General features: G+C 46.6%; 2 protein-coding genes across 3 annotated transcripts in view; both read left to right on the top strand.

Annotated features, from left to right (window-relative positions):
* The window catches only part of LOC143796841 (uncharacterized), a 42,695-nt gene extending 31,326 nt beyond the window's left edge, over positions 1 to 11,369 (top strand). The window contains exons 3-4 of the mRNA XM_077281048.1: positions 10,646 to 10,978; positions 11,328 to 11,369. Of these exons, the coding sequence (XP_077137163.1) occupies positions 10,646 to 10,978; positions 11,328 to 11,369 (375 nt within the window). The remainder of the gene's footprint in view (positions 1 to 10,645; positions 10,979 to 11,327) is intronic.
* Positions 11,370 to 14,386: 3,017 nt separating this feature from the next.
* Positions 14,387 to 25,226, top strand: PI4KB (phosphatidylinositol 4-kinase beta). Of its 2 annotated transcripts, XM_077255534.1 has the most exons (12): positions 14,387 to 14,629; positions 15,847 to 16,727; positions 17,333 to 17,377; positions 18,402 to 18,629; positions 18,700 to 18,927; positions 18,995 to 19,104; positions 19,188 to 19,292; positions 19,404 to 19,527; positions 23,089 to 23,354; positions 23,470 to 23,602; positions 23,770 to 23,890; positions 23,967 to 25,226. In XM_077255534.1, the coding sequence occupies exons 2-12, from the start codon at positions 15,873 to 15,875 to the stop codon at positions 24,146 to 24,148; spliced, it is 2,397 nt and encodes a 798-aa protein (XP_077111649.1). In that variant the 5' UTR covers positions 14,387 to 14,629; positions 15,847 to 15,872; the 3' UTR covers positions 24,149 to 25,226. The 2 variants fall into 2 exon arrangements, with proteins under 2 accessions (XP_077111649.1, XP_077111657.1); XM_077255542.1 differs by lacking the exon at positions 17,333 to 17,377.
* The last annotated feature ends 918 nt before the right edge of the window (positions 25,227 to 26,144 follow it).

Below are 26,144 nucleotides of genomic sequence, written 5' to 3' on the forward strand. Positions count from 1 at the left end.
TGTAGCGCTCTTTTATGACTGTAGGTTGCCCTCTGTTACTGTATGTGTGTTGCGCTCTTTTATGACTGTCGGTATGCCCTCTGTTATGTGTGTTGCGCTCTTTTATGACTGTCGGTATGCCCTCTGTTATGTGTGTTGCGCTCTTTTATGACTGTCGTATGCCCTCTGTTATGTGTGTTGCGCTCTTTTATGACTGTCGGTTGCCCTCTGTTATGTGTGTTGCGCTCTTTTGACTGTCGGTTGCCCTCTGTTGTGTGTGTTGCGCTCTTTTATGACTGTCGGTATGCCCCGTTATGTGTGTTGCGCTCTTTTATGACTGTCGGTATGCCCCGTTATGTGTGTTGCACTCTTTTATGACTGTCGGTATGCCCCGTTATGTGTGTTGCGCTCTTTTATGACTGTCGGTATGCCCTCTGTTATGTGTGTTGCGCTCTTTTATAACTGTCGGTATGCCCCGTTATGTGTGTTGCGCTCTTTTATGACTGTCGGTATGCCCTCTGTTATGTGTGTTACGCTCATTTATGACTGTCGGTATGCCTCTGTTATGTGTGTTGCGCTCTTTTATGACTGTCGGTATGCCCCCTGTTATGTGTGTTGCGCTCTTTTATGACTGTCGGTTGCCCTCTGTTATGTGTGTTGCGCTCTTTTATGACTGTCGGTTGCCCTCTGTTATGTGTGTTGCGCCCTTTTATGACTGTCGGTTGCCCTCTGTTATGTGTGTTGCACTCTTTTATGACTGTCGGTATGCCCCGTTATATGTGTGGCGCTCTTTTATGACTGTCGTATGCCCTCTGTTATGTGTGTTGCGCCCTTTTATGACTGTCGGTTGCCCCCGTTATGTGTGTTGCGCCCTTTTATGACTGTCGGTATGCCCTCTGTTATGTGTGTTGCACTCTTTTATGACTGTCGGTATGCCCCGTTATGTGTGTTGCGCTCTTTTATGACTGTCGGTTGCCCCCGTTATGTGTGTTGCGCTCTTTTATGACTGTCGGTTGCCCTCTGTTATGTGTGTTGCGCTCTTTTATGACTGTCGGTATGCCCTCTGTTATGTGTGTTGCGCTCTTTTATAACTGTCGGTATGCCCCGTTATGTGTGTTACGCTAATTTATGACTGTCGGTTGCCCCCTGTTATGTGTGTTACGCTCATTTATGACTGTCGGTTGCCCTCTGTTATGTGTGTTGCGCTCTTTTATGACTGTCGGTATGCCCTCTGTTATGTGTGTTGCGCTCTTTTATGACTGTCGGTATGCCCCGTTATGTGTGTTGTGCTCTTTTATGACTGTCGGTTGCCCTCTGTTATGTGTGTTGCGCCCTTTTATGACTGTCGGTTGCCCTCTGTTATGTGTGTTGCGCTCTTTTATGACTGTCGGTATGCCCCGTTATGTTTGTTGCGCTCTTTTATGACTGACGGTTGCCCTCTGTTATGTGTGTTGCGCCCTTTTATGACTGTCGGTATGCCCTCTGTTATGTGTGTTGCGCTCTTTTATGACTGTCGGTATGCCCCGTTATGTGTGTTGCGCTCTTTTATGACTGTCGGTTGCCCTCTGTTATGTGTGTTGCGCCCTTTTATGACTGTCGGTATGCTCCCTGTTATGTGTGTTGCGCTCTTTTATGACTGTCGGTATGCCCCGTTATATGTGTGGCGCTCTTTTATGACTGTCGGTTGCCCTCTGTTATGTGTGTTGCGCCCTTTTATGACTGTCGGTTGCCCTCTGTTATGTGTGTTGCGCTCTTTTATGACTGTCGGTTGCCCCCGTTATGTGTGTTGCGCTCTTTTATGACTGTCAGTTGCCCTCTGTTATGTGTGTTACGCTCATTTATGACTGTCGGTTGCCCCCTGTTATGTGTGTTACGCTCATTTATGACTGTCAGTATGCCTCTGTTATGTGTGTTGCGCTCTTTTATGACTGTCGGTATGCCCCGTTATGTGTGTTGTGCTCTTTTATGACTGTCGGTTGCCCTCTGTTATGTGTGTTGCGCTCTTTTATGACTGTCGGTATGCCCCGTTATGTGTGTTGCGCTCTTTTATGACTGTCGGTTGCCCTCTGTTATGTGTGTTGCGCTCTTTTATGACTGTCGGTATGCCTCTGTTATGTGTGTTGCGCTCTTTTATGACTGTCGGTATGCCCCGTTATGTGTGTTGCGCTCTTTTATGACTGTCGTTTGCACTCTGTTATGTGTGTTGCGCTCTTTTATGACTGTCGTTTGCACTCTGTTATGTGTGTTGCGCCCTGTTATGACTGTCGGTTGCCCTGTGTTATGTGTGTTGCGCCCTTTTATGACTGTCGGTATGCCCTCTGTTATGTGTGTTGCGCTCTTTTATGACTGTCGGTATGCCCCGTTATATGTGTGGCGCTCTTTTATGACTGTCGGTATGCCCTCTGTTATGTATGTTGCGCCCTTTTATGACTGTCGGTTGCCCTCTGTTATGTGTGTTGCGCTCTTTTATGACTGTCGTTTGCACTCTGTTATGTGTGTTGCGCTCTTTTATGACTGTCGGTATGCCCTCTGTTATGTGTGTTGCGCTCTTTTATGACTGTCGTTTGCACTCTGTTATGTGTGTTGCGCCCTGTTATGACTGTCGGTTGCCCTGTGTTATGTGTGTTGCGCTCTTTTATGACTGTCGGTATGCCCTGTTATGTGTGTTGCGCTCTTTTATGACTGTCGGTATGCCCTCTGTTGTGCGTGCTGCACTCTTTTATGACTGTCAGTTGCCCTCTGTTATGTGTGTTACGCTCATTTATGACTGTCGGTTGCCCCCTGTTATGTGTGTTACGCTCATTTATGACTGTCAGTATGCCTCTGTTATGTGTGTTGCGCTCTTTTATGACTGTCGGTATGCCCCGTTATGTGTGTTGTGCTCTTTTATGACTGTCGGTTGCCCTCTGTTATGTGTGTTGCGCTCTTTTATGACTGTCGGTATGCCCCGTTATGTGTGTTGCGCTCTTTTATGACTGTCGGTTGCCCTCTGTTATGTGTGTTGCGCTCTTTTATGACTGTCGGTATGCCCTCTGTTATGTGTGTTGCGCTCTTTTATGACTGTCGGTATGCCCCGTTATATGTGTGGCGCTCTTTTATGACTGTCGGTATGCCCTCTGTTATGTGTGTTGCGCTCTTTTATGACTGTCGTTTGCACTCTGTTATGTGTGTTGCGCCCTGTTATGACTGTCGGTTGCCCTGTGTTATGTGTGTTGCGCCCTTTTATGACTGTCGGTATGCCCCCTGTTATGTGTGTTGCGCTCTTTTATGACTGTCGGTTGCCCTCTGTTATGTGTGTTGCGCCCTTTTATGACTGTTGGTTGCCCTCTGTTATGTGTGTTGCACTCTTTTATGACTGTCGGTATGCCCCGTTATGTGTGTTGTGCTCTTTTATGACTGTCGGTTGCCCCCGTTATGTGTGTTGCGCTCTTTTATGACTGTCGGTTGCCCTCTGTTATGTGTGTTGCGCTCTTTTATAACTGTCGGTATGCCCCGTTATGTGTGTTACGCTCATTTATGACTGTCGGTTGCCCTCTGTTATGTGTGTTGCGCTCTTTTATGACTGTCGGTATGCCTCTGTTATGTGTGTTACGCTCTTTTATGACTGTCGGTATGACCCGTTATGTGTGTTGCGCTCTTTTATGACTGTCGGTATGCCTCTGTTATGTGTGTTACGCTCTTTTATGACTGTCGGTATGCCCCGTTATGTGTGTTGTGCTCTTTTATGACTGTCGGTTGCCCTCTGTTATGTGTGTTGCGCCCTTTTATGACTGTCGGTATGCCCTCTGTTATGTGTGTTGCGCTCTTTTATGACTGTCGGTATGCCCCGTTATGTGTGTTGCGCCCTTTTATGACTGTCGGTATGCCCTCTGTTATGTGTGTTGCGCTCTTTTATGACTGTCGGTATGCCCTCTGTTATGTGTGTTGCGCTTTTATGACTGTCGGTTGCCCCCTGTTATGTGTGTTGCACTCTTTTATGACTGTCGGTTACCCTCTGTTACTGTATGTGTGTTGCGCTCTTTTATGACTGTCGGTTGCCCTCTGTTATGTGTGTTGCGCTCTTTTATGACTGTCGGTATGCCCTCTGTTACGTGTGTTGCGCTCTTTTATGACTGTCGTATGCCCTCTGTTATGTGTGTTGCGCTATTTTATGACTGTCGGTTGCCCTCTGTTATGTGTGTTGCGCTCTTTTGACTGTCGGTTGCCCTCTGTTACGTGTGTTGCGCTCTTTTATGACTGTCGTATGCCCTCTGTTATGTGTGTTGCGCTCTTTTATGACTGTCGGTTGCCCTCTGTTATGTGTGTTGCGCTCTTTTATGACTGTCGTATGCCCCCTGTTATGTGTGTTGCGCTCTTTTATGACTGTCGGTATGCCCCGTTATGTGTGTTGCGCTCTTTTATGACTGTCGGTATGCCCTCTGTTTTGTGTGTTGCGCTCTTTTATGACTGTCGGTTGCCCCCTGTTATGTATGTTGCGCTCTTTTATGACTGTCGGTATGCCCCGTTATGTGTGTTGCGCTCTTTTATGACTGTCGGTATGCCCTCTGTTTTGTGTGTTGCGCTCTTTTATGACTGTCGGTTGCCCTCTGTTGTGTGTGTTGCGCTCTTTTATGACTGTCGGTATGCCCCGTTATGTGTGTTGCGCTCTTTTATGACTGTCGGTATGCCCTCTGTTTTGTGTGTTGCGCTCTTTTATGACTGTCGGTTGCCCCCTGTTATGTGTGTTGCACTCTTTTATGACTGTCGGTTACCCTCTGTTACTGTATGTGTGTTGCGCTCTTTTATGACTGTCGGTTGCCCTCTGTTATGTGTGTTGCGCTCTTTTATGACTGTCGGTATGCCTTCTGTTACGTGTGTTGCGCTCTTTTATGACTGTCGTATGCCCTCTGTTATGTGTGTTGCGCTATTTTATGACTGTCGGTTGCCCTCTGTTATGTGTGTTGCGCTATTTTATGACTGTCGGTTGCCCTCTGTTATGTGTGTTGCGCTCTTTTGACTGTCGGTTGCCCTCTGTTATGTGTGTTGCGCTATTTTATGACTGTCGGTTGCCCTCTGTTATGTGTGTTGCGCTCTTTTGACTGTCGGTTGCCCTCTGTTGTGTGTGTTGCGCTCTTTTATGACTGTCGGTATGCCCCGTTATGTGTGTTGCGCTCTTTTATGACTGTCGGTATGCCCTCTGTTTTGTGTGTTGCGCTCTTTTATGACTGTCGGTTGCCCCCTGTTATGTATGTTGCGCTCTTTTATGACTGTCGGTATGCCCCGTTATGTGTGTTGCGCTCTTTTATGACTGTTGGTATGCCCCCTGTTATTTATGTTGCTCTCTTTTATGACTGTCGGTATGCCCCGTTATGTGTGTTGCGCTCTTTTATAACTGTCGGTTGCCCTCTGTTATGTGTGTTGCGCTCTTTTGTGACTGTCGGTTACCTTCTGTTGTGTGTGTTGCGCTGTTTTATGACTGTCGGTTGCCCTCTGTTGTGTGTGTTGCGCTCTTTTATGACTGTCGGTATGCCCCGTTATGTGTGTTGCGCTCTTTTATGACTGTCGGTATGCCCCGTTATGTGTGTTGTGCTCTTTTATGACTGTCGGTATGCCCTCTGTTTTGTGTGTTGTGCTCTTTTATGACTGTCGGTATGCCCCCTGTTATGTGTGTTGTGCTCTTTTAAGACTGTCGGTATGCCCCGCTATATGTTGCGCTCTTTTATGACTGCCGGTTGCCTCTGTTATGTGTGTTGCGCTCTTTTATGTCTGTGGTTTGCACTCTGTTATGAGTATTGCGCTCTTTTATGACTGTCGGTTGCCCCCTGTTATGTGTGTTGCACTCTTTTATGACTGTCGGTTGCCCTCTGTTATGTGTGTTGCTCTCTTTTATGACTGTCTGTATGCCCTCTGTTATGTGTATTGCGCTCTTTTATGACTGTCGGTATGCCCCGTTATGTGTGTTGCGCTCTTTTATGACTGTCGGTATGCCCCCTGTTATGTGTGTTGCGCTCTTTTATGACTGTCGGTATGCCCCCTGTTATATGTTGTGCTCTTTTATGACTGTCGGTATGCCCTCTGTTATGTGTGTTGCGCTCTTTTATGACTGTCGGTATGCCCTGTTATGTGTGTTGCGCTGTTTTATGACTGTCGGTTGCCCTCTGTTATGTGTGTTGCGCTCTTTTATGACTGTCGGTATGCCCTCTGTTATGTGTGTTGCGCTCTTTTATGTCTGTTGTTTGCACTCTGTTATGAGTATTGCGCTCTTTTATGACTGTCGATTGCCCTCAGTTATGTGTGTTGCGCTCTTTTATGTCTGTCGGTATGCCCCGTTATGTGTGTTGCGCTCTTTTATGACTGTCGGTATGCCCCGTTATGTGTGTTGCGCTCTTTTATGACTGTCGGTATGCCCCGTTATGTGTGTTGCGCTCTTTTATGACTGTCGGTATGCCCCGTTATGTGTGTTGCGCTCTTTTATGTCTGTTGTTTGCACTCTGTTATGAGTATTGCGCTCTTTTATGACTGTCGATTGCCCTCAGTTATGTGTGTTGCGCTCTTTTATGACTGTCGGTATGCCCTCTGTTTTGTGTGTCGTGCTCTTTTATGACTGTCGGTATGCCCCCCGTTATGTGTGTTGCGCTCTTTTATGACTGTCGGTATGCCCCCTGTTATGTGTGTCGTGCTCTTTTATGACTGTCGGTATGCCCCCCGTTATGTGTGTTGCGCTCTTTTATGACTGTCGGTATGCCCCTTGTTATATGTTGTGCTCTTTTATGACTGTCGGTTGCCCTCTGTTATGTGTGTTGCGCTCTTTTATGACTGTCGGTATGCCCTGTTATGTGTGTTGCGCTGTTTTATGACTGTCGGTTGCCCTCTGTTATGTGTGTTGCGCTCTTTTATGACTGTCGGTATGCCCTCTGTTATGTGTGTTGCGCTCTTTTATGTCTGTTGTTTGCACTCTGTTATGAGTATTGCGCTCTTTTATGACTGTCGATTGCCCTCAGTTATGTGTGTTGCGCTCTTTTATGGCTGTCGGTATGCCCCGTTATGTGTGTTGCGCTCTTTTATGACTGTCGGTATGCCCTCTGTTTTGTGTGTCGTGCTCTTTTATGACTGTCGGTTGCCCTCTGTTATGTGTGTTGCGCTCTTTTATGACTGTCGGTATGCCCTCTGTTATGAGTATTGCGCTCTTTTATGACTGTCGGTATGCCCTCTGTTATGTGTGTTGTGCTCTTTTATGACTGTCGGTATGCCCTCTGTTATGTGTGTTGCACTCTTTTATGATTGTCGTTTGCGCTCTGTTATGAGTATTGCGCTCTTTTATGACTGTCGGTTGCCCTCTGTTATGTGTGTTGCGGTTTTTTGACTGTCGGTATGCCCTGTTATGTGTGTTGCGCTCTTTTATGACTGTCGGTATGCCCCGTTATGTGTGTTGCGCTCTTTTATGACTGTCGGTATGCCCTCTGTTTTGTGTGTTGTGCTCTTTTATGACTGTCGGTATGCCCCCTGTTATGTATGTTGCGCTCTTTTATGACTGTCTGTATGTCCCCTGTTTTGTGTGTTGTTCTCTTTTATGACTGTCGGTTGCCCTCTGTTATGTGTGTTGCGCTCTTTTATGACTGTCGGTTGCTCTCTGTTATGTGTGTTGCACTCTTTTATGACTGTCGGTATGTCCCCTGTTATGTGTGTTGCGCTCTTTTATGACTGTCGGTATGCCCCCTGTTATGTGTGTTGCGCTCTTTTATGACTGTCGGTATGCCCCGTTATGTGTGTTGCGCTCTTTTATGACTGTCGGTTGCCCTCTGTTATGTGTGTTGTGCTTTTATGACTGTCGGTTGCCCTCTGTTATGTGTATTGCGCTCTTTTATGACTGTCGGTATGTCCTGTTATGTGTGTTGCGCTCTTTTATGACTGTCGGTTGCCCTCTGTTATGTGTGTTGCGCTCTTTTATGACTGTCGGTATGTCCCCTGTTTTGTGTGTTGTTCTCTTTTATGACTGTCGTTTGCCCTCTGTTATGTGTGTTGCGCTCTTTTATGACTGTCGGTTGCGCTCTGTTATGTGTGTTGCTCTCTGTTATGATGACTGTCGGTTGAGCGCTGTTATGATGGCTGTCGGTTGTGCTCTGTTATGTGTGTTGCGCTCTTTTATGACTGTCGGTTGTGATGTTACGATGACTATCGGTTGCGCTGTTATGATGACTGTCGGTTGCGCTGTTATGATGTAGGTTGCGCTGTTATGATGACTGTCAGTTGCGCTTTGTTATGATGACTGTTAGTGGCACTCTGTTATGATGGCTGTCGGTTGTACTCTTTTATGATGTCGGTTGTGCTCTTTTATGACTGTCGGTTGTGCTGTTTTGTGTGTTGCGCTCTGTTATGGTGACTGTTAGTGGCGCTCTGTTATGATGTGTGTTGCGCTCTTTTATGACTGTTGGTTGCCCTCTGTTATGTGTGTTGCGCTCTTTTATGACTGTCGGTATGCCCTCTGTTATGAGTATTGCGCTCTTTTATGACTGTCGGTATGCCCTCTGTTATGTGTGTTGCGCTCTTTTATGACTGTCGGTATGCCCTCTGTTATGAGTATTGCGCTCTTTTATGACTGTCGGTATGCCCTCTGTTATGTGTGTTGCGCTCTTTTATGACTGTCGTTTGCGCTCTGTTATGAGTATTGCGCTCTTTTATGACTGTCGGTTGCCCTCTGTTATGTTTGTTGCGTTTTTTTGACTGTCGGTATGCCCTGTTATGTGTGTTGCGCTCTTTTATGAGTGTCGGTATGCCCCGTTATGTATGTTGCGCTCTTTTATGACTGTCGGTATGCCCCCTGTTATGTATGTTGCGCTCTTTTATGACTGTCGGTATGCCCCCTGTTATGTGTGTTGCGCTCTTTTATGACTGTCGGTATGCCCCGTTATGTGTGTTGCGCTCTTTTATGACTGTCGTTTGCACTCTGTTATGTGTGTTGCGCTTTTATGACTGTCGGTTGCCCTCTGTTATGTGTATTGCGCTCTTTTATGACTGTCGGTATGTCCTGTTATGTGTGTTGCGCTCTTTTATGACTGTCGGTTGCCCTCTGTTATGTGTGTTGCGCTCTTTTATGACTGTCGGTATGTCCCCTGTTTTGTGTATTGTTCTCTTTTATGACTGTCGGTATGCCCTCTGTTATGTGTGTTGCGCTCTTTTATGACTGTCGGTTGCGCTCTGTTATGTGTGTTGCTCTCTGTTATGATGACTGTCGGTTGAGCGCTGTTATGATGGCTGTCGGTTGTGCTCTGTTATGTGTGTTGCGCTCTTTTATGACTGTCGGTTGCGCTGTTATGATGTAGGTTGCACTGTTATGATGACTGTCAGTTGCGCTTTGTTATGATGACTGTTAGTGGCGCTCTGTTATGATGTGTGTTGCGCTGTTATGATGGCTGTCGGTTGTGTTCTGTTATGTGTGTTGCGCTCTTTTATGACTGTCGGTTGTGATGTTACGATGACTATCGGTTGCGCTGTTGTGATGTAGCAGACCACTTAAATATAGAGGGCACCATCAATAATAATGTCTAATGTGCTCAACCTGCAGCATGTCAAAACACAGACTATACAACAAAAGAGAAAAGAAACATGCACAAACGTAGGGATCACCGAGACAGTATATAGTATATAAACAAATAACGTTTTATTTAATGTCTTTTAACCACACAACTGGAATTTAAAAACATCTAAAAACATAAATACAGAAAAATACACCCAAGAACAAGGGCAGTGTACAAGGATGAAATCTTGCCAATGGAAGAGGACAATCCCTCACCAAATAACCTCAAAGAATCGTATAATGCCCCACAAATATCAATAAATCATATTTTACCTCCAAACAGCCTATTGATTATGGATTGGTACCCAATGTAGATATAAACCATATAATATAGTATAAAGTGCAGTTATGGTGCTAATATAACGGGCATCAAGAACACATGTAGCTAAATAACCCAAAAGCACAAATAACAGTTTGGCACCAAATCTAGATAGGAATCTCAGTAGATTCACAGCATGATTGAGCAAAAAGACCCCAAAGGGTTAATCAGGGGAAAAAAAAAAAATTATTACATTTACCCAACAAAATAGTTCCAAATAGGCCAGCTCACATACTGCATAGGGCTGAGGGGTTTGAGGCAAAAAGAGGGAAAGTCAACTCCAAAATAGCCCACCCAACGCGTATCGTCACCTCAGTGACTTCATCAGGGGTGAAGTAATGTGGTAGCTCACAGACCATGGTATAAATAGCACTCACAAATTGTGGAAGTCATTGCAGCTGTGGCGTGAGTCATCCTGGAGCTCAGACACTCACATGGTATTTCCAATGGACCGTGAAACAGGTGGAGCAGGATGAAACTGAATGCTGGTAATGTGAATATTAACAATTCTGACCACCGAATGCCAAGGAAAGTGGGCAGAGTCATGTAATATGTCAAGGAGTTAAACCATACTGGTGATGGGGCAATGATAAAGTATTTAGACCCATCAAGGCACTTGTTGATGTCACCCAAAGGCACTTAACGAAAAAAAAAAAAAAAAAAACGTGATGTTTTCCAAGAAAGTTGTAACATGGCGACGTTATATAGATGATGTCCTTTTTTTGTGGACAGGATCCCTAGTTGAATGTAGGAGCTTTATTGAAGATCTTAACAGCAATTCCTTTAACATCAAGCTCACTTCAACTATTTCAGAATCGTCAGTAGACTTCTTGGACATAAAGCTATCTATAAAAGACAACCGCGTTTCCTCCTGCCTCTACCGGAAATCGACAGCCACAAACAATCTTCTACACTACTCCAGTTTCCATCCGGCACATCTGAAGAATGGAATACCGAAAGGTCAGTTTCTGAGACTTCGTCGAAACTGTCGTTCACCAGCAGATTTCCATTTGGCAGCAAAGGATCTAACTACCCGGTTTATTAATAGACAATATCCACGGAGAATAGTGTCAAAGGCGTTCCAGGAAGCAAGGCAAAGGGACAGACCAAGTCTCTTTAATAAACAGGTGCGTGACTCAGGTGCCCCCTATCACTTATCACTACATACAACAACCAGTGGTCTGATATTTACAAGATTCTAGATAAGAACTGGGGCATTTTGCTATGTGAGCCAAGACTCTCCCCGCACATTACACCAACTCCCAGAATAGTGGCAAGAAGAGCCTCTAATCTAAAGGATCAACTGTGCCATAGCCACTATCAACGACCTAAAACAAGACTAGGACCTGGTAGAAAGATTCGTGGTACTTACCCCTGTGGGGGGTGCAATGTGTGCCAATTTATGGTGGCGCGGGAAGAAGTCTCTGTCACCTCATTACCTTTCCCAATTAAATCTGTATCCTATTTTAACTGCAGGTCGAGGAATCTCGGCGACGTGATCTTATGTGGCTGCCCTAAACTATATGTGGGCCAAACATCCCAAGAGTTAAGGAGGAGGAGTCAGCAGCATATCTCCAACATCAAGACAGCTAAACAGGATCGGGAAAAAGGGAAAACTATCACTTCGGTGGCGGCTCATTTCTTGGACACACATGGAAGCAGTACTAAAAACCTAAGGATCATGGGACTTGAGAGTATTAATGTGACTATTAGGGGTGGCAATCTCACTAACCAACTAATGAGATGTGAGTCCAAATGGATATACAAACTACGGAGCCTGGCACCCATTGGACTCAATGAGGAACTTTTATTTACGGGCTATTATAAACAACTTTAGCTTTGGTTGTGTATATGGATTTAGCAACTCCACTCTTGTCTTCATTGGGATGTTCAGTCTTGTGGATTGGTGCCTAATGTAGGGGGGGATTAACCTTTGGCAGTGATTCCTTTGCAAACTTTAGGTAGGGTATAATTAAACATCAATGTGTATATTGGTTTTGTCAACAGGACTCTGGCTGTCACTTCGTCGGCACCAGTTTTATGGGTTGGTGATTGGCACCTCATATGGAGGATATTCTCTTCTCCCCCCCCCCCTCCCAAAAAGATTATTATTATTATTATTATTATTATTTTTCGTTAAGTGCCTTTGGGTGACATCAACAAGTGCCTTGATGGGTCTAAATACTTTATCATTGCCCCATCACCAGTATGGTTTAACTCCTTGACATATTACATGACTTTGCCCACTTTCCTTGGCATTCGGTGGTCAGAATTGTTAATATTCACATTACCAGCATTCAGTTTCATCCTGCTCCACCTGTTTCACGGTTTATTATTTTCTTGCTGATATCTACTCCGCTGCCACGGCAACTTTAATTCATTTGCATTACGGCACTATTTGTGCAAAAGCTCCATACTGTTTCAAACTTTAATAAGTGCCGTGGTTAGTGTAGGGGGACTGGTGTCGCCTCTTTACATCTTGGCGGCTATCAACTATGTGCATTAGCATCTTCTGAATTTGCTATGCGGTGATTTTGCTTTGATTTTTCTTTCTTTCTTTATTTTTTTATTTTTTTTTTTTTTTTTTTTTTGAGATGCGCATTAGGGACTTTACCTCGGCTATAATCATGGCGACGGCACCTACGCAGTTAAGCTGATCTTGCCGCCCCTATATGGGGATTATATATTATGCGCAGTGGCGATCGCCTGGTGGTTGCGATTGTGACGTCCACACTTGCGCAATAAGGCTGGTATCACTGCATCTCCATGGAGATCCCTGGTCATGCGCACTGGTGACTTCTGGGACGCCTAGGAAATACCAGCATTCAGTTTCATCCTGCTCCACCTGTTTCACGGTCCATTGGAAATACCATGTGAGTGTCTGAGCTCCAGGATGACTCACGCCACAGCTGCAATGACTTCCACAATTTGTGAGTGCTATTTATACCATGGTCTGTGAGCTACCACATTACTTCACCCCTAATGAAGTCACTGAGGTGACGATACGCGTTGGGTGGGCTATTTTGGAGTTGACTTTCCCTCTTTTTGCCTCAAACCCCTCAGCCCTATGCAGTATGTGAGCTGGCCTATTTGGAACTATTTTGTTGGGTAAATGTAATAATTTTTTTTTTTTTTTCCCCTGATTAACCCTTTGGGGTCTTTTTGCTCAATCATGCTGTGAATCTACTGAGATTCCTATCTAGATTTGGTGCCAAACTGTTATTTGTGCTTTTGAGTTATTTAGCTACATGTGTTCTTGATGCCCGTTATATTAGCACCATAACTGCACTTTATACTATATTATATGGTTTATATCTACATTGGGTACCAATCCATAATCAATAGGCTGTTTGGAGGTAAAATATGATTTATTGATGTTTGTGGGGCATTATACGATTCTTTGAGGTTATTTGGTGAGGGATTGTCCTCTTCCATTGGCAAGATTTCATCCTTGTACACTGCCCTTGTTCTTGGGTGTATTTTTCTGTATTTATGTTTTTAGATGTTTTTAAATTCCAGTTGTGTGGTTAAAAGACATTAAATAAAACATTATTTGTTTATATACTATATACTGTCTCGGTGATCCCTGCGTTTGTGCATGTTTCTTTTCTCTTTTGTTGTATAGGCTGTTATGATGTCGGTTGCCCTCTGTTATGTGTGTTGCGCTCTTTTATGACTGTCGGTTGTGATGTTACGATGACTATCGGTTGCGCTGTTATGATGTCGGTTGCGTTGTTATGATGACTGTCGGTTGCGTTGTTATGATGGCTGTCAGTTGTGCTCTTTTATTATGTCGGTTGCGCTCTTTTATGACTGTCGGTTGCCCTCTGTTATGTGTGTTGCACTCTTTTATGACTGTCGGTTGTGATGTTGCGCTGTTATGATGGCTGTCGGTTGCGCTCTTTTATTATGTCGGTTGTGCTCTGTTTTGTGTGTTGCGCTCTTTTACGTCTCTCCCCCCTTCTCACAATGTTGCGACAGGACAGTGACAGACGGTACATTCTGGTGACTCTGAGAGGAATCATTTATATTACAAGCCACAATAATAATTTCTGATTTATAAACCAGGAAAAAAATTTGCCCAGATCCATAAACTATAGAACCGAGTAAAAAAACCTTCCTGTCTGAACTGTGAGGTCTGCGCCATTATAACCTGAGCAATTCCATAAATGAGCATTAACAAGCAAGAAGAGGGGCCAGAACGGAGAGTGACGGAGGGGCAAGGAATCGGCTCTAGACACCTCCGTGCCCAGTCGTGTACACCGGAGGGGATGGTCTGAGGGCCTCGCTCCGATCTACTGGCCTCAGCACTGAAGCGTCTACATCGGAGTGGCGGCCATGGTGACAGCCTCAACAGATCACCTCCGAGCCAGTCACCTAAGCAGTGAGCAGCAGTCTCTAGAGCGGAGTGACTAAAATGAGGATCACAAAAGATCACCTCCGATCTCGTCCCAACCCCCCGGTGTACTCAGCAGGGCCCACCCTTTCCGGTGACATCATTCCCTCAATAAATCAACTCCATTCTAGACGTACCCAGGTATTTTAGGGAGCGAGTGGCGCTCTGTACAATCATCACATCTCGCTGGTTCTGCAGGAGACGCTCTGTTCTGGCCGTTTCTGTGGCTTGGGATACTCTATGGTGCACTGTCTGTCCTTTATTGTTGGTCTCTATGGTGTGAGGAGAAGGAGAACCGGGGATGGCGGAGGAAGCTGCGGCAAGGCCGGGAGATATGAGCACTGACCCCGTCATGGGAGGCACCAAGTGACCGGAGAACAAGGTGCAGGGACCAAGGCTGAGTACGGGGAGGTGGGGGGATGTCGGTACATACGGTGTCTGGGGGGGAATATGGGTAAATATGGGGGGGGTGTACAGGAGGGATGTCGGTATATACGGGTTTTTTTTTTTTTGGGGGGGGGAGAATATCGGTATATACGGTGTATGGGGGGGATGTTGGTATATACAGTGTACCGAGGGGGGGGGGGGGGGGTAATATCGGTATATACGGTGTACCGTGCGGGGGGTATATGGGTGAGTGCATCACTATATACAGCATATGACGAGCAGGTCTATCGGTATGTACGAGGGTGACAACACTGACCAGCATGTGATGGGTCGGTGGATGTGTCACGTGGTGAAGTCACTCGGTTTGTGAAACCTCCACAGTGCAGGCTTCGAGCACTAGTATCTTGTACTCAAGAGCTAGCAATCTTTCATCATTATCATCTAGTTTGTGATCCTGGGAGCTTGCGCTCTATCAGGGCCCGGAGGGTGCAGACTTGCCTGACATGTTTGCTTTGTGTTGTCGTCATCACCCGGTCACGGTTGTGGCTCAGGTGTCGCTTAGTTTCCATGTAACTCTATTCCTGCTGCTCTTGGGTTCTGCATCCTACTGATCTCGGCAAATCCTATCTTGGGCACAAGGCATGGACCCCACAGCTGTGAACGGCCAGACCTATGCGGGGACGGGCAGATGGGGTGTCAGCTGTAGATGATGGGGGTACTGGCAGGGGTGGTGATCTACGCTGTGGTGTAGTTTCGGACGGCTCCGGCAGCAGATGATGGCGGTCCTGGCAAGGGTGGTGCCCTGCACTCAGGCTGCAGATGATGGTGGTGTCCTGTGCTGTGGGGTAGTTGTGGACGGCTGCAGATGATGGGGGTACTGGCAGGGGTGGTGCCCTGTGCTGTGGTGTAGTTGCTGACGGCTCTGGCTGCAGACGATGGTGGTACTGGCAGAGGTGGTGCCCTGTGGTGTAGTTGCGGACGGCTCCTGCTGCAGATGATGGGGGTAGTTGCTGACTGCTCTGGCTGCAGATGATGGCGGTACTGGCAGGGGTGGTGCCCTGTGCTGTGGTGTAGTTGCTGACTGCTCTGGCTGCAGGTGATGGTGATACTGGCAGAGGGGGTGCCCTGTGGTGTAGTTGCGGACGACTCCTGCTGCAGATGATGGGGTTACTGACAGGGGATCATTTGTCATTACTTATGTATCTTTTCCAGATCTGATTTGTGGGGTGAGCTGCGAGATGGGCGACGCCATGGTAGAGCCAGCATCAGTCAAACCCTCTGAACAGGCTTCCTTACAGGGCAGTGGGAGCCCCCTCGGTGTCATTACGGAGGGGGTGATGTCACTGGTCATAGACCCTGACGTGGCACAGAAAGCCTGTGAGGACGTCCTGGAGAAGGTGAAACTCATGCACAGCTCGTCATCTGACAGCCTGGACCAAGTGGAGTCCGCGGAGCAGACCACCAACGGAGAGACCACCAGGATTTTTGAGGAGGATGAGTCTGTGATGGACATCAACAGTGTGAAGAACGCTCGGCGGAGGCAGAAGAATAACTCTGCTAAGCAGTCGTGGCTCCTGCGTCTATTTGAGTGTAAGCTCTTTGACATTTCCATGGCGATCTCATACCTGTATAACTCTAAGGAGCCGGGCGTGCAGGCGTACATCGGGAACCGCCTCTTTTACTTCCGGAACGAGGACGTGGACTTCTATCTGCCGCAGCTCCTCAACATGTACATCCACATGGACGAGGACGTGGGTGATGCCATAAAGCCGTATGTGGTGCACCGCTGCCGGCAGAGCATTAACTTCTCCCTGCAGTGTGCCTGGCTCCTGGGGGCCTACTCCTCAGATATGCACATCTCCACACAGCGCCATTCCCGGGGGACCAAGCTGCGCAAACTTATCCTCTCTGATGAGCTGAAGCCCGCTTACAAGAGGCGTGAACTTCCCCCGCTCAGCCTGGCCCCAGACACTGGCCTGTCCCCCTCAAAGAGGACCCATCAGAGGTCCAAGTCCGACGCCACCGCTAGCATCAGCCTCAGCAGCAACCTGAAGAGGACAGCGAGTAACCCCAAGGTGGAGAACGATGATGAGGTGAGGGTAGCATAAAGTGTGAGCACGAGATGACTCTGGGCAGAATACTGCAGGGGCCCGCGCTGTAATCGGTAACACACAGCTGATAGAAAGAATGCAGAGGATGGACCCTGGGGCCTTACAGGTGGCGTTCCCTGGGGCCTTCCCCCATCGGCTGTAGGCTCTGTGCATGGAATGTCTCGTGGGTCCGGTTCTCAGATCCCTGTGTTGGCTGCCATCTCAAGTAATGCTGGGGACTACAGTGAGTGTGTCTGTGGGGAGTCGTAAGCTTATTATGAGGTGTACCTGTTGTATGATGATTTTGATATTTTGTGTTTCGTCGTAGTTGTCAGCCATATTGTGTGCCAGTATTAGAATAAGGGTCTGCTGTGGTCTGTGTGGACATTTCAGTGGACCTTCCTCCTAATCCTGGCCGCTGATGGTGAATATCTTCAGTTCTGCTCCCATTCGGTGGGTTTGTGAACCTCGTCACTTGCTTTTTCTGACCCATTAATACCATCCACCCCCCCCCTCCTCATGCTGCGGGGGGCGTGGCCTGCGGTGGTGATAATGTCATTGTAACCTCTCGCTTTCTCTCCCCCGCACACCTGTCGCCCTCTTCCCAGGAACTCTCCTCCAGCTCGGAAAGCCTCGATAGGTCGCTCTCCTCCGTAAGTTCTCCTCCATCTCTTAGTCGGCTGAGGGTCTTCCTGGCTTTCTCTCTCCGATCAGCATTTCCTCTGCAAGGAGGATCTAGGGATCTACAGTGCTGCACCCCTCCATCTCATGCATGTGGAGGGCACCAGGAGCTGTGCATAGTATTTAAAGGGACTGTGCGCAGATACCCAACTAGCAGTCACAAATGTCAGAACTGAAGATATTGGTGCTTTAAATGCTAAGGTCACAGCTTTACTGGTCGTGTCCGCCATCATGGCTGCTCTTTGGCTGCTTCTGCTAGTGAGCCATGTGTTGTCTGCTGCCACTCGTGTACCATGCTTGTCATGTCTGGCTGCATGTCAGGGCAGAGTGTAGCGAGATAGTGCCACAGCGGAGGGGATACGCACCTCCAGCCGCTATGATGAACCAGACCTAGGAGGGGTGGCTGCACTGGATGATGGGGCCATGTATGGATACGCTCCACCATCATAGCTGATGTGTGCCTGCTGGTCTGGGACCTTCACCTGCTGTATAGTAATGTCCAGCCCCCAGCTATGGTGGAAGGATGAGTGACCTTCACTGTGGCCGCTGGGCAGAGGAAATGCTGCTTCTCTGTGATTGATGGTGGAGAACCAATGACTCCTGTGTCTCTTGTCTGTCCTCCTCCTCTCCTGTATTCTGCAGAAGCTGGGCAGAGTGCTGCCCCTGATTCCATTTCACAGATGATGGGGGGGGGGGGGGGGGCTTAGCATAGTTATGCAGTTGGGTCTGTTGCCATCAGTGAGAGCCTCATCCCAAGAGGTGACACTCTGAACGTACAAGGATTGTGGAAGATTGATCAGCTTGTTCCTTCGGGTCCTGTGCATGCTACCTGGCGGTGGTCATAGGGGCCACCCGATCTGTAGCCGTTGGAAGAGGCAACACTCTTCAGTTTTGGTTAGATGGGCAGCCAGCTGACAGTCCTGGTTTTGGGATTAGTAGGGTCCCTGTGTCCTGGCAGCTCTCCCTTTTTGACTTGTCGCTCTTTTTCCACCTCAGCCTGTGCGGCTTGCTCCAGAGAGGGAGTTTATCAAGTCTCTCATGGCCATTGGGAAGAGACTTGCCACCCTCCCCACTAAGGAGCAGAAGACCCAGCGACTTATCTCCGAGCTGTCGCTGCTCAACCACAAGCTTCCGGCCCGCGTCTGGCTCCCCACCGCCGGCTTCGACCACCATGTAGTGAGGGTGCCGCACACACAGGCAGTGGTACTGAACTCCAAGGACAAGGTAGGTCCTCCCATTGTGGGCTCCATGGCTGACCTATGCGAATAGCGTAACTCTTGTGGTCCTGTTCTAGGCGCCGTATTTAATCTACGTTGAGGTTCTCGAGTGTGAGAACTTTGAGACCTCCACGGTTCCGGCACGGATTCCTGAGAATCGAATTCGCAGCACTCGCTCGGTGGAGAATCTTCCAGAGTGTGGCATTACCCATGAGCAGAGGGCCAGCAGCTTCACCACCGTGCCCAACTATGATAATGATGATGAGGCCTGGTCTGTGGATGACATTGGGGAGCTGCAGGTGGAGGTGAGTCAGTGTGGTGCTGCTGCTCTGTCATCTTTGAGCTTTGTTTTATGGTTCTTCGCCCCTCCAGCTCCCAGAGCTCCACACAAACAGCTGTGACAACATCTCCCAGTTCTCTGTGGACAGCATCACCAGCCAGGAGAGCAAAGAGCCTGTCTTCATCGCTGCTGGGGACATACGGTGAGGCGTGAGAAGTCTCTGTTGGGGAATGGGGCATGTGGCCCTGTCGGACCACCTTATCAGGATCTTCATAATCTTCGCAGGCGCCGTCTTTCGGAGCAGCTTGCCCACACACCAACCACCTTCCGAAGAGATCCAGAGGACCCATCCGCTGTGGCACTAAAGGAGCCATGGCAGGAGAAAGTCAGGTGAGTGGAGGGACACTTTTGTGTGGGGGGAACAGGCGTCGGCAGCAGTGTATACATGACGTCTGTCTGTCTATAGATATATAAATTTTTTTTTTTTTTTTATAATCTCAGGAGGATTCGGGAGGGGTCTCCTTACGGCCATTTTCCTAACTGGAGACTCCTGTCAGTCATTGTGAAGTGTGGTGATGACCTCAGACAGGAGCTGTTGGCGTATCAGGTGCTGAAGCAGTTACAGGTGGGTGAGTGCCTCCTGATGACAACTCTGTGGCACTTCCATGTTTAAGATCTGCAGGGTATATATCACTTACTGTGCTGCCGGGTCTAGGACAGGGGGGTATATACAAGTGCATCTCAAAAAATTAGAATATCATCAAAAAGTTAATTTATTTTAGTTTTTCAATACAAAAAATTGAAACTCATATTCTATAGTCATTACAAATAGAGATCTATATAAGTGTTGTTTTTTTTTTTTGTTACTGTTGATGATTATGGCTTACAGCCAATGAAAACCACAAAATTATCTCAATTAATTAGAATACTTTATAACACCAGCTTGAAAAAATGATTTTAACCCCTTCCCGACCTGTGACGCGTAGGCGTCATGAAAGTCGGTGCCAATCCGACCTGTGACGCCTATGTGGCGTCATGGAATGATCGCGTCCCTGCAGATCGGGTGAAAGGGTTAACTCCAATTTCACCCGACCTACAGGGACAAGGGGAGTGGTACTTCAGCCATCTTCTCCATGGGCGCCATCAACTTCCAAAATGGCGGGCGCATGCGCAGTGCGCCTGCCGAATCGGCCGGCAGATTCGTTCCGGGTACATTTTGATCACTGTGATAGGTTTTATCACAGTGATCAAAATAAAAAAAAATAAAAAATAGTAAATGAACCCCGCCCCCTTTTATCACCTCCATAGGTAGGGACAATAATAAAATAAAGAAAATATATTTTCTTTTATTTTTCCACTAGGGTTAGGGTTAGAACTAGGGTTAGAGCTAGGGTTAGAATTAGGCTATGTGCACCCGGTGCTGATTTGGCTGCGGATCCGCAGCGGATTGGCCGCTGCGGATTCGTAGCAGTGTTCCATCAGGTTTACTTTACCATGTAAACCTATGGAAAACCAAATCCGCTGTGCCCATGGTGCGGAAAATACGACGCAGAAACGCTGCGTTGTATTTTCCACAGCATGTCACTTCTTTGTGCGGATTCCGCAGTGTTTTACACCTGTTACAAAATAAGAATCCGCAGGTTAAATCCGCACAAAAAAAACACTGGAAATCCGCAGTAAACCCGCAGGTAAAACGCAGTGCCTTTTACCTGCGGATTTTTCAAAAATGGTGCGGAAAAATCTCACACGAAGCCGCAACGTGGGCACATAGCGTTAGGGTTGGAATTAGGTCTAGGGTTGGAAATAGGGTTAAGATTAGGCTTGTGGTTAGGGTTAGGGGTGTGTTGGGGTTAAAGTTGTGGTTGGGATTAGGGTTAGGGGTGTGTTGGGGTTAGTGTTGTGGTTAGGGGTGTGTTGGGGTTAGGGTTGTGATTAGGGTTATGGCTAGAGTTAGGATTAGGGTTAGGGGTGTGTTGGGGTTAGAATTGAGGGGTTTCCACTGTTCAGGCACTTCAGGGGTCTCCAAACGCAACATGGCGCCACCATTGATTCCAGCCAGTCTTGCGTTCAAAAAGTCAAATGGTGCTCCATCCCTTTCAAGCCCTGACGTGCGCCCAAACAGTGGTTTCCCCCCCCCCCCCCCCACATATGGGGTATCGGCGTACTCAGGACAAACTGGGCAACAACTATTGGGGTCCAATTTCTCCTGTTACCCTTGTGAAAATAAAAAATTGCTTGCTAAAACATAATTTTTTAGGAAAGAAAAATGATTTTTTATTTTCACAGCTCTGCGTTATAAACTTCTTCTGTGAAGCACTTAGGGGTTTAAAGTGGTCACCGCACATCTAGATTAGTTCCTTGGGAGGTCTAGTTTCCAAAATGGGGTCACATGTGGGGGAGCTCCAATATTTAGGCACACAGGGGCTCTCCAAACGCGACATGGTGTCCGTTAATGATTGGAGCTAATTTTTCATTCAAAAGTCAAATGGCGCTCCTTCCCTTCCGAGCCTTCTCGTGTGCACAAACAGTGGTTTGTGACCATATATGAGGTATCGGTGTACTCAGGAGAAACTGCCCAACACATTTTAGGATCCATTTTATCCTGTTGCCAATGTAAAAATGAAAAAATTGAGGCTAAAAAATGTTTTTGTGAGAAAAAAAAAAAAAAAAAACTTTCATTTTTGTGGATCAATTTGTGAAGCACCTGAGGGTTTAAAGTGCTCATTATGCTTCTAGATAAGTTCCTTGGGGGGTCTAGTTTCCAAAATGGGGTCACTTGTGGGGGAGCTCCAATGTTTAGGCACACAGGGGCTTTCCAAACGCGACATGGTGTCCGCTAAAGATTGGAACCAATTTTTCATTGAAAAAGTCAAATGGTGCTCCTTACCTTCCGAGCCCTGTCGTGCGCCCAAACAGTGGTTCCCCCCCACATATGGGGTATCGGCGTACTCAGGACAAATTGTACAATAACTTTTGGGGTCCAGTTTCTCTTTTTACCTTTGGGAAAATAAAATTGTTGCTAAAAGATCATTTTTGTGACTAAAAAGTTTAAATGTTCATTTTTTTCCTTCCATGTTGCTTCTGCTGCTGTGAAGCACCTGAAGGGTTAATAAACTTCTTGAATGTGGTTTTGAGCATCTAGAGGGGTGCAGTTTTTAGAATGGTGTCACTTTTGGGTATTTTCAGCCATATAGACCCCTCAAGTTGACTTCAAATGTGAGGTGGTCCCTAAAAAAAAAAAAAAAAAATTGTTTTGTAAATTTCGTTGTAAAAATGAGAAACCGCTGGTCAAATTTTAACCCTTTGTAACTTCCTAGCGAAAAAAAATTTTGTTTCCAAAATTGTGTTGATGTAAAGTAGACATGTGGGTAATGTTATGTATTAACTATTTTGTGTCGCATAACTCTCTCGTTTATCAAAATAAAAATTCAAAATGTGGAAATTTGTCGAAAATTTCGCAATGTTCATTTTTTTTTTTCACAAACGCAAAAATGATCGACCTAAATTTACCACTAACATGAAGCCCAATAATCTCAGAACCACTAGGATCCGTTGAAGCGTTCCTGAGTTATTACCTCATAAAGGGACACTGGTCAGAATTGCAAAAAACGGCCAGGTCATTAAGGTCAAAATAGGCTGGGTCATGAAGGGGTTAACATCCAAAATGTTGGCCTACTGAAATGTATGTTCAGTAAATGCACTCACTACTTGGTCTGAGCTCCTTTTGCATCAATGCGGCGTGGCATAGAAGCGATCAGCCTGTGGAACTGCTGAGGTGTTATGGAAGCTCAGGGTGCTTTGATAGCAGCCTACAGGGGACAATACCCCATAGATTCTGGGGATAAGGTCAAGTGAGTTTGCTGGCCAATTAAGCACAATGATGCTGTTGTTTTTAAACCAGGAATTGGTACTTTTGGCAGTGTGTACAGGTGCCAAGTTTCCACAATCAGTGATGGTTTGTGGAGCTATGTCATCAACATTAATAGAATCAACAGAAATAAACATTTGAAATGCATCCTTCTGTTTTGTAATGACTCTAATAGGTTTACTTTTTTGTATTGAAGAACTGAAATTAACTTTTTGATATTCTAGTTTTGTGAGATGCACCTGTACATCACATACTGCGCTGCCGGGTCTAGGATTTATCCTCTCAAGGATATATAAATATATCTCCCCTCTCTGGCAGGCAATCTGGGAGACAGAGCGCGTTCCTTTGTGGATCAGGCCATACAAGATCCTGGTGATCTCAGCAGACAGTGGGATGATCGAGCCTGTGGTGAACGCTGTGTCCATACATCAGGTGAAGAAGCAATCCCAGCTGTCCCTGCTCGATTACTTCCTCCAGGAGCATGGCAGCTGCACCACTGAGGCATTCCTCACTGCACAGCGCAACTTTGTGCAGAGCTGCGCTGGGTATTGCTTGGTGTGCTACCTGCTGCAGGTGAAGGACAGGTGAGCAGGCCAGACCTGGCGGATGGGTGGAACTTTAAAATGAATGATGGAGGTGCAGGGGCTGGAGCTATAATGTCAGAAGGTGATCTCACACTGTGACTATTTTCTTTCCCAGGCACAATGGGAACATCCTGCTGGATGCCGAGGGGCACATCATCCACATAGACTTCGGCTTCATCCTCTCAAGTTCACCCCGGAACCTTGGCTTTGAAACCTCAGCGTTCAAGCTGACGTCAGAGTTTGTGGATGTGAGTAATTATTTGTGGTCCTGGTCATCATGGCTGTGGTCCCTGGAGCCTGGCGCTGATCCTGGTTAAGTGGTGCAATTTCCTTTATACAGAGCTGTGGCTCTATAGCACCCCTCTGGCTACCGTACATACATTGATGCTATTACCATGTCTCCTCTGTTCGGCAGGTGATGGGGGGGCTTCATGGAGACATGTTTAATTACTACAAGATGCTCATGCTTCAGGGACTGATTGCTGCCCGCAAGCACATGGATCGTGTGGTGCAGATCGTGGAGATCATGCAGCAAGGTAAGTGAGGACCCTGGACCCATACACTGTAACAACCTCTCAGCTGTGTGAAGCCTCAGCTTGCTTCTTTCTCTAGGTTCGCAGCTGCCATGCTTCCATGGGTCCAGCACCATCCGAAATCTGAAAGAACGCTTCCACATGAACATGACAGAGGAGCAGCTTCAGCTGCTGGTGGAGCAGATGGTGGACGGGAGCATGAGGTCCATCACCACCAAACTATATGATGGCTTCCAGTACCTGACTAATGGTATCATGTGATTACTGTGATGGCGGCACATGGACAGAGCTGTCGTGGGTGGGCGGGACCTCAGCAGAGCGTGAAGACCACTATGCAGTCAGTAGTCCTCTGCGGACTAGCCCCTCTCCTGCACAAATATGTGGCCTGAGCTGAACCCTACTCATTTCTGTTCTCTCCCCCAGCAGAGCAGACTCCACCCATATTCTACATGAAACCTATGATGTGGCACGGATTTCTTTTTTTCCTTATTTGAATCGTTTTATTGTGGGAAAGCACACAGGGTTAATTTTGAATTCTTGTGGTTCCCCTCCGCCATGTACTTTGTCATGTAAGTGGGGGGCGCTGCCTGTTGGGAGGGGTTGCTCCGCTGCTTCGGATTTTGGGGAGGGATCTTTTTAAGATCAGATGAGTCACAAAAGCTTCAAGTTTACTTTGTATTAAAATGAGAATCCAGCAAACCCGTCTTGTGTCCGGCCTGGGGCTCATAATGGGGGTGATTGTGCCCTCACTGGAATATGGCAGTATCCTCAGAGTGTGTACGTGGACCCGGCGCTGCTTATATGGGCGGCCAAAGGACCTAGTGGTAATATATACAGTGCCTTGCGAAAGTATTTGGCCCCCTGGAACTTTTCAACCTTTTCCCACATATCATGCTTCAAACATAAAGATACCAAATGTAAATTTTTGGTGAAGAATCAACAACAAATGGAACAGAATTGTGAAGTTGAACGAAATTTATTGGTTATTTTACATTTTTGTGGAAATTCCAAAACTGAAAAGTGGGGCGTGCAATATTATTCGGCCCCTTTAACTTAATACTTTGTTGGGCCACCTTTTGCTGCGATTACAGCTGCAAGTCGCTTGGGGGATGTCTATCAGTTTTGTACATCGAGAGACTGAAATTCTTGCCCATTTTCTTCTAAATTTTTAATGCTCGGAAATTTAGTTTTCCTTGCAGCAGTTGAATGAGTTACATTTCTTAGCCAGCTTGATTACAAGTGGGGATTCCCTAGCAACCAGGCAACCCCCACATGTACTTATGCTGTCTAACCGATGTAAATCATTCAGCTGCGGTGAGGAAACTAAATCTCTGAGGACACCTGAGCGTTCTCGGGAAATCTCGAGTAACGACTATATTCGCTCTTCACTAATCGTAGGTGTAAGCCCAGACACCACCACAGTCACAAAAGAAGAGCGCGTATCAAAGAATACGTGGTCATATAGATGTTCAGGCAATCAGTGAATAGAAATGAATTGTATTAACCCCTTTATGACAACCAATGCGTCTTTTAACTGACCTGAGAATCGCATCCCCATACAGGTGACAATCCAGCAGCTGTCGGCTGTCCACTATAGCTGACAACTTGCTGCATCAGCCACAATCAGTGTTTGCACCGTCCATATCTGTTAAACCCCTTAGATGCTGCTGTCAATAGTGACTACATCATATAAATGGTTAACAGAGTGTGGGGGCTTCCTCTTTATCCCAATTGGTGCCCTCAGATCATGATTGTGTGGTTCTGTTGTTTGCCATGGCAGTTCACGGCCAAATAGCGGCTTTAGAGTCTGACGGCTGTTGTAATCTGTTCAGAAGTTAGAGGCATTCAGGAGGTAAAAAAACACATTTTCATTTCTGTCATGCCACTTTGCATTAATTCCTGAAAATCACCTGAAGGGTTAATAAATTACCTAACGGCAGTATTCAATATGTCGGGGGGGGGGGGGGGGGGTGTTTTTAAAATGGTATAAGATTTGGGAGTTTCCCATTATATAGGACCCCTAAAGGCGCTTCAAACATGGATAAGGTCGCTAAAAAAAATTAATTCTGTAAATTTCCTTGAAAAATTACTGCTACATTTTTAATTCTCCTAAAATCCTAACAAAATAAAATAACATTTTACAAATGGTGCTGATGTAAAGCCAACATGTGGGAAATGTTATTTATTAATGTTTTGCTGTGGTATGACTATGGATTAAAGAGATAATCATTCAAAGTTTGAAAATTGCTAATTTTAT

This window comes from Ranitomeya variabilis, chromosome 1, assembly GCF_051348905.1.
Source record: "Ranitomeya variabilis isolate aRanVar5 chromosome 1, aRanVar5.hap1, whole genome shotgun sequence".
Taxonomy (NCBI): Eukaryota; Metazoa; Chordata; class Amphibia; order Anura; family Dendrobatidae; genus Ranitomeya; species Ranitomeya variabilis.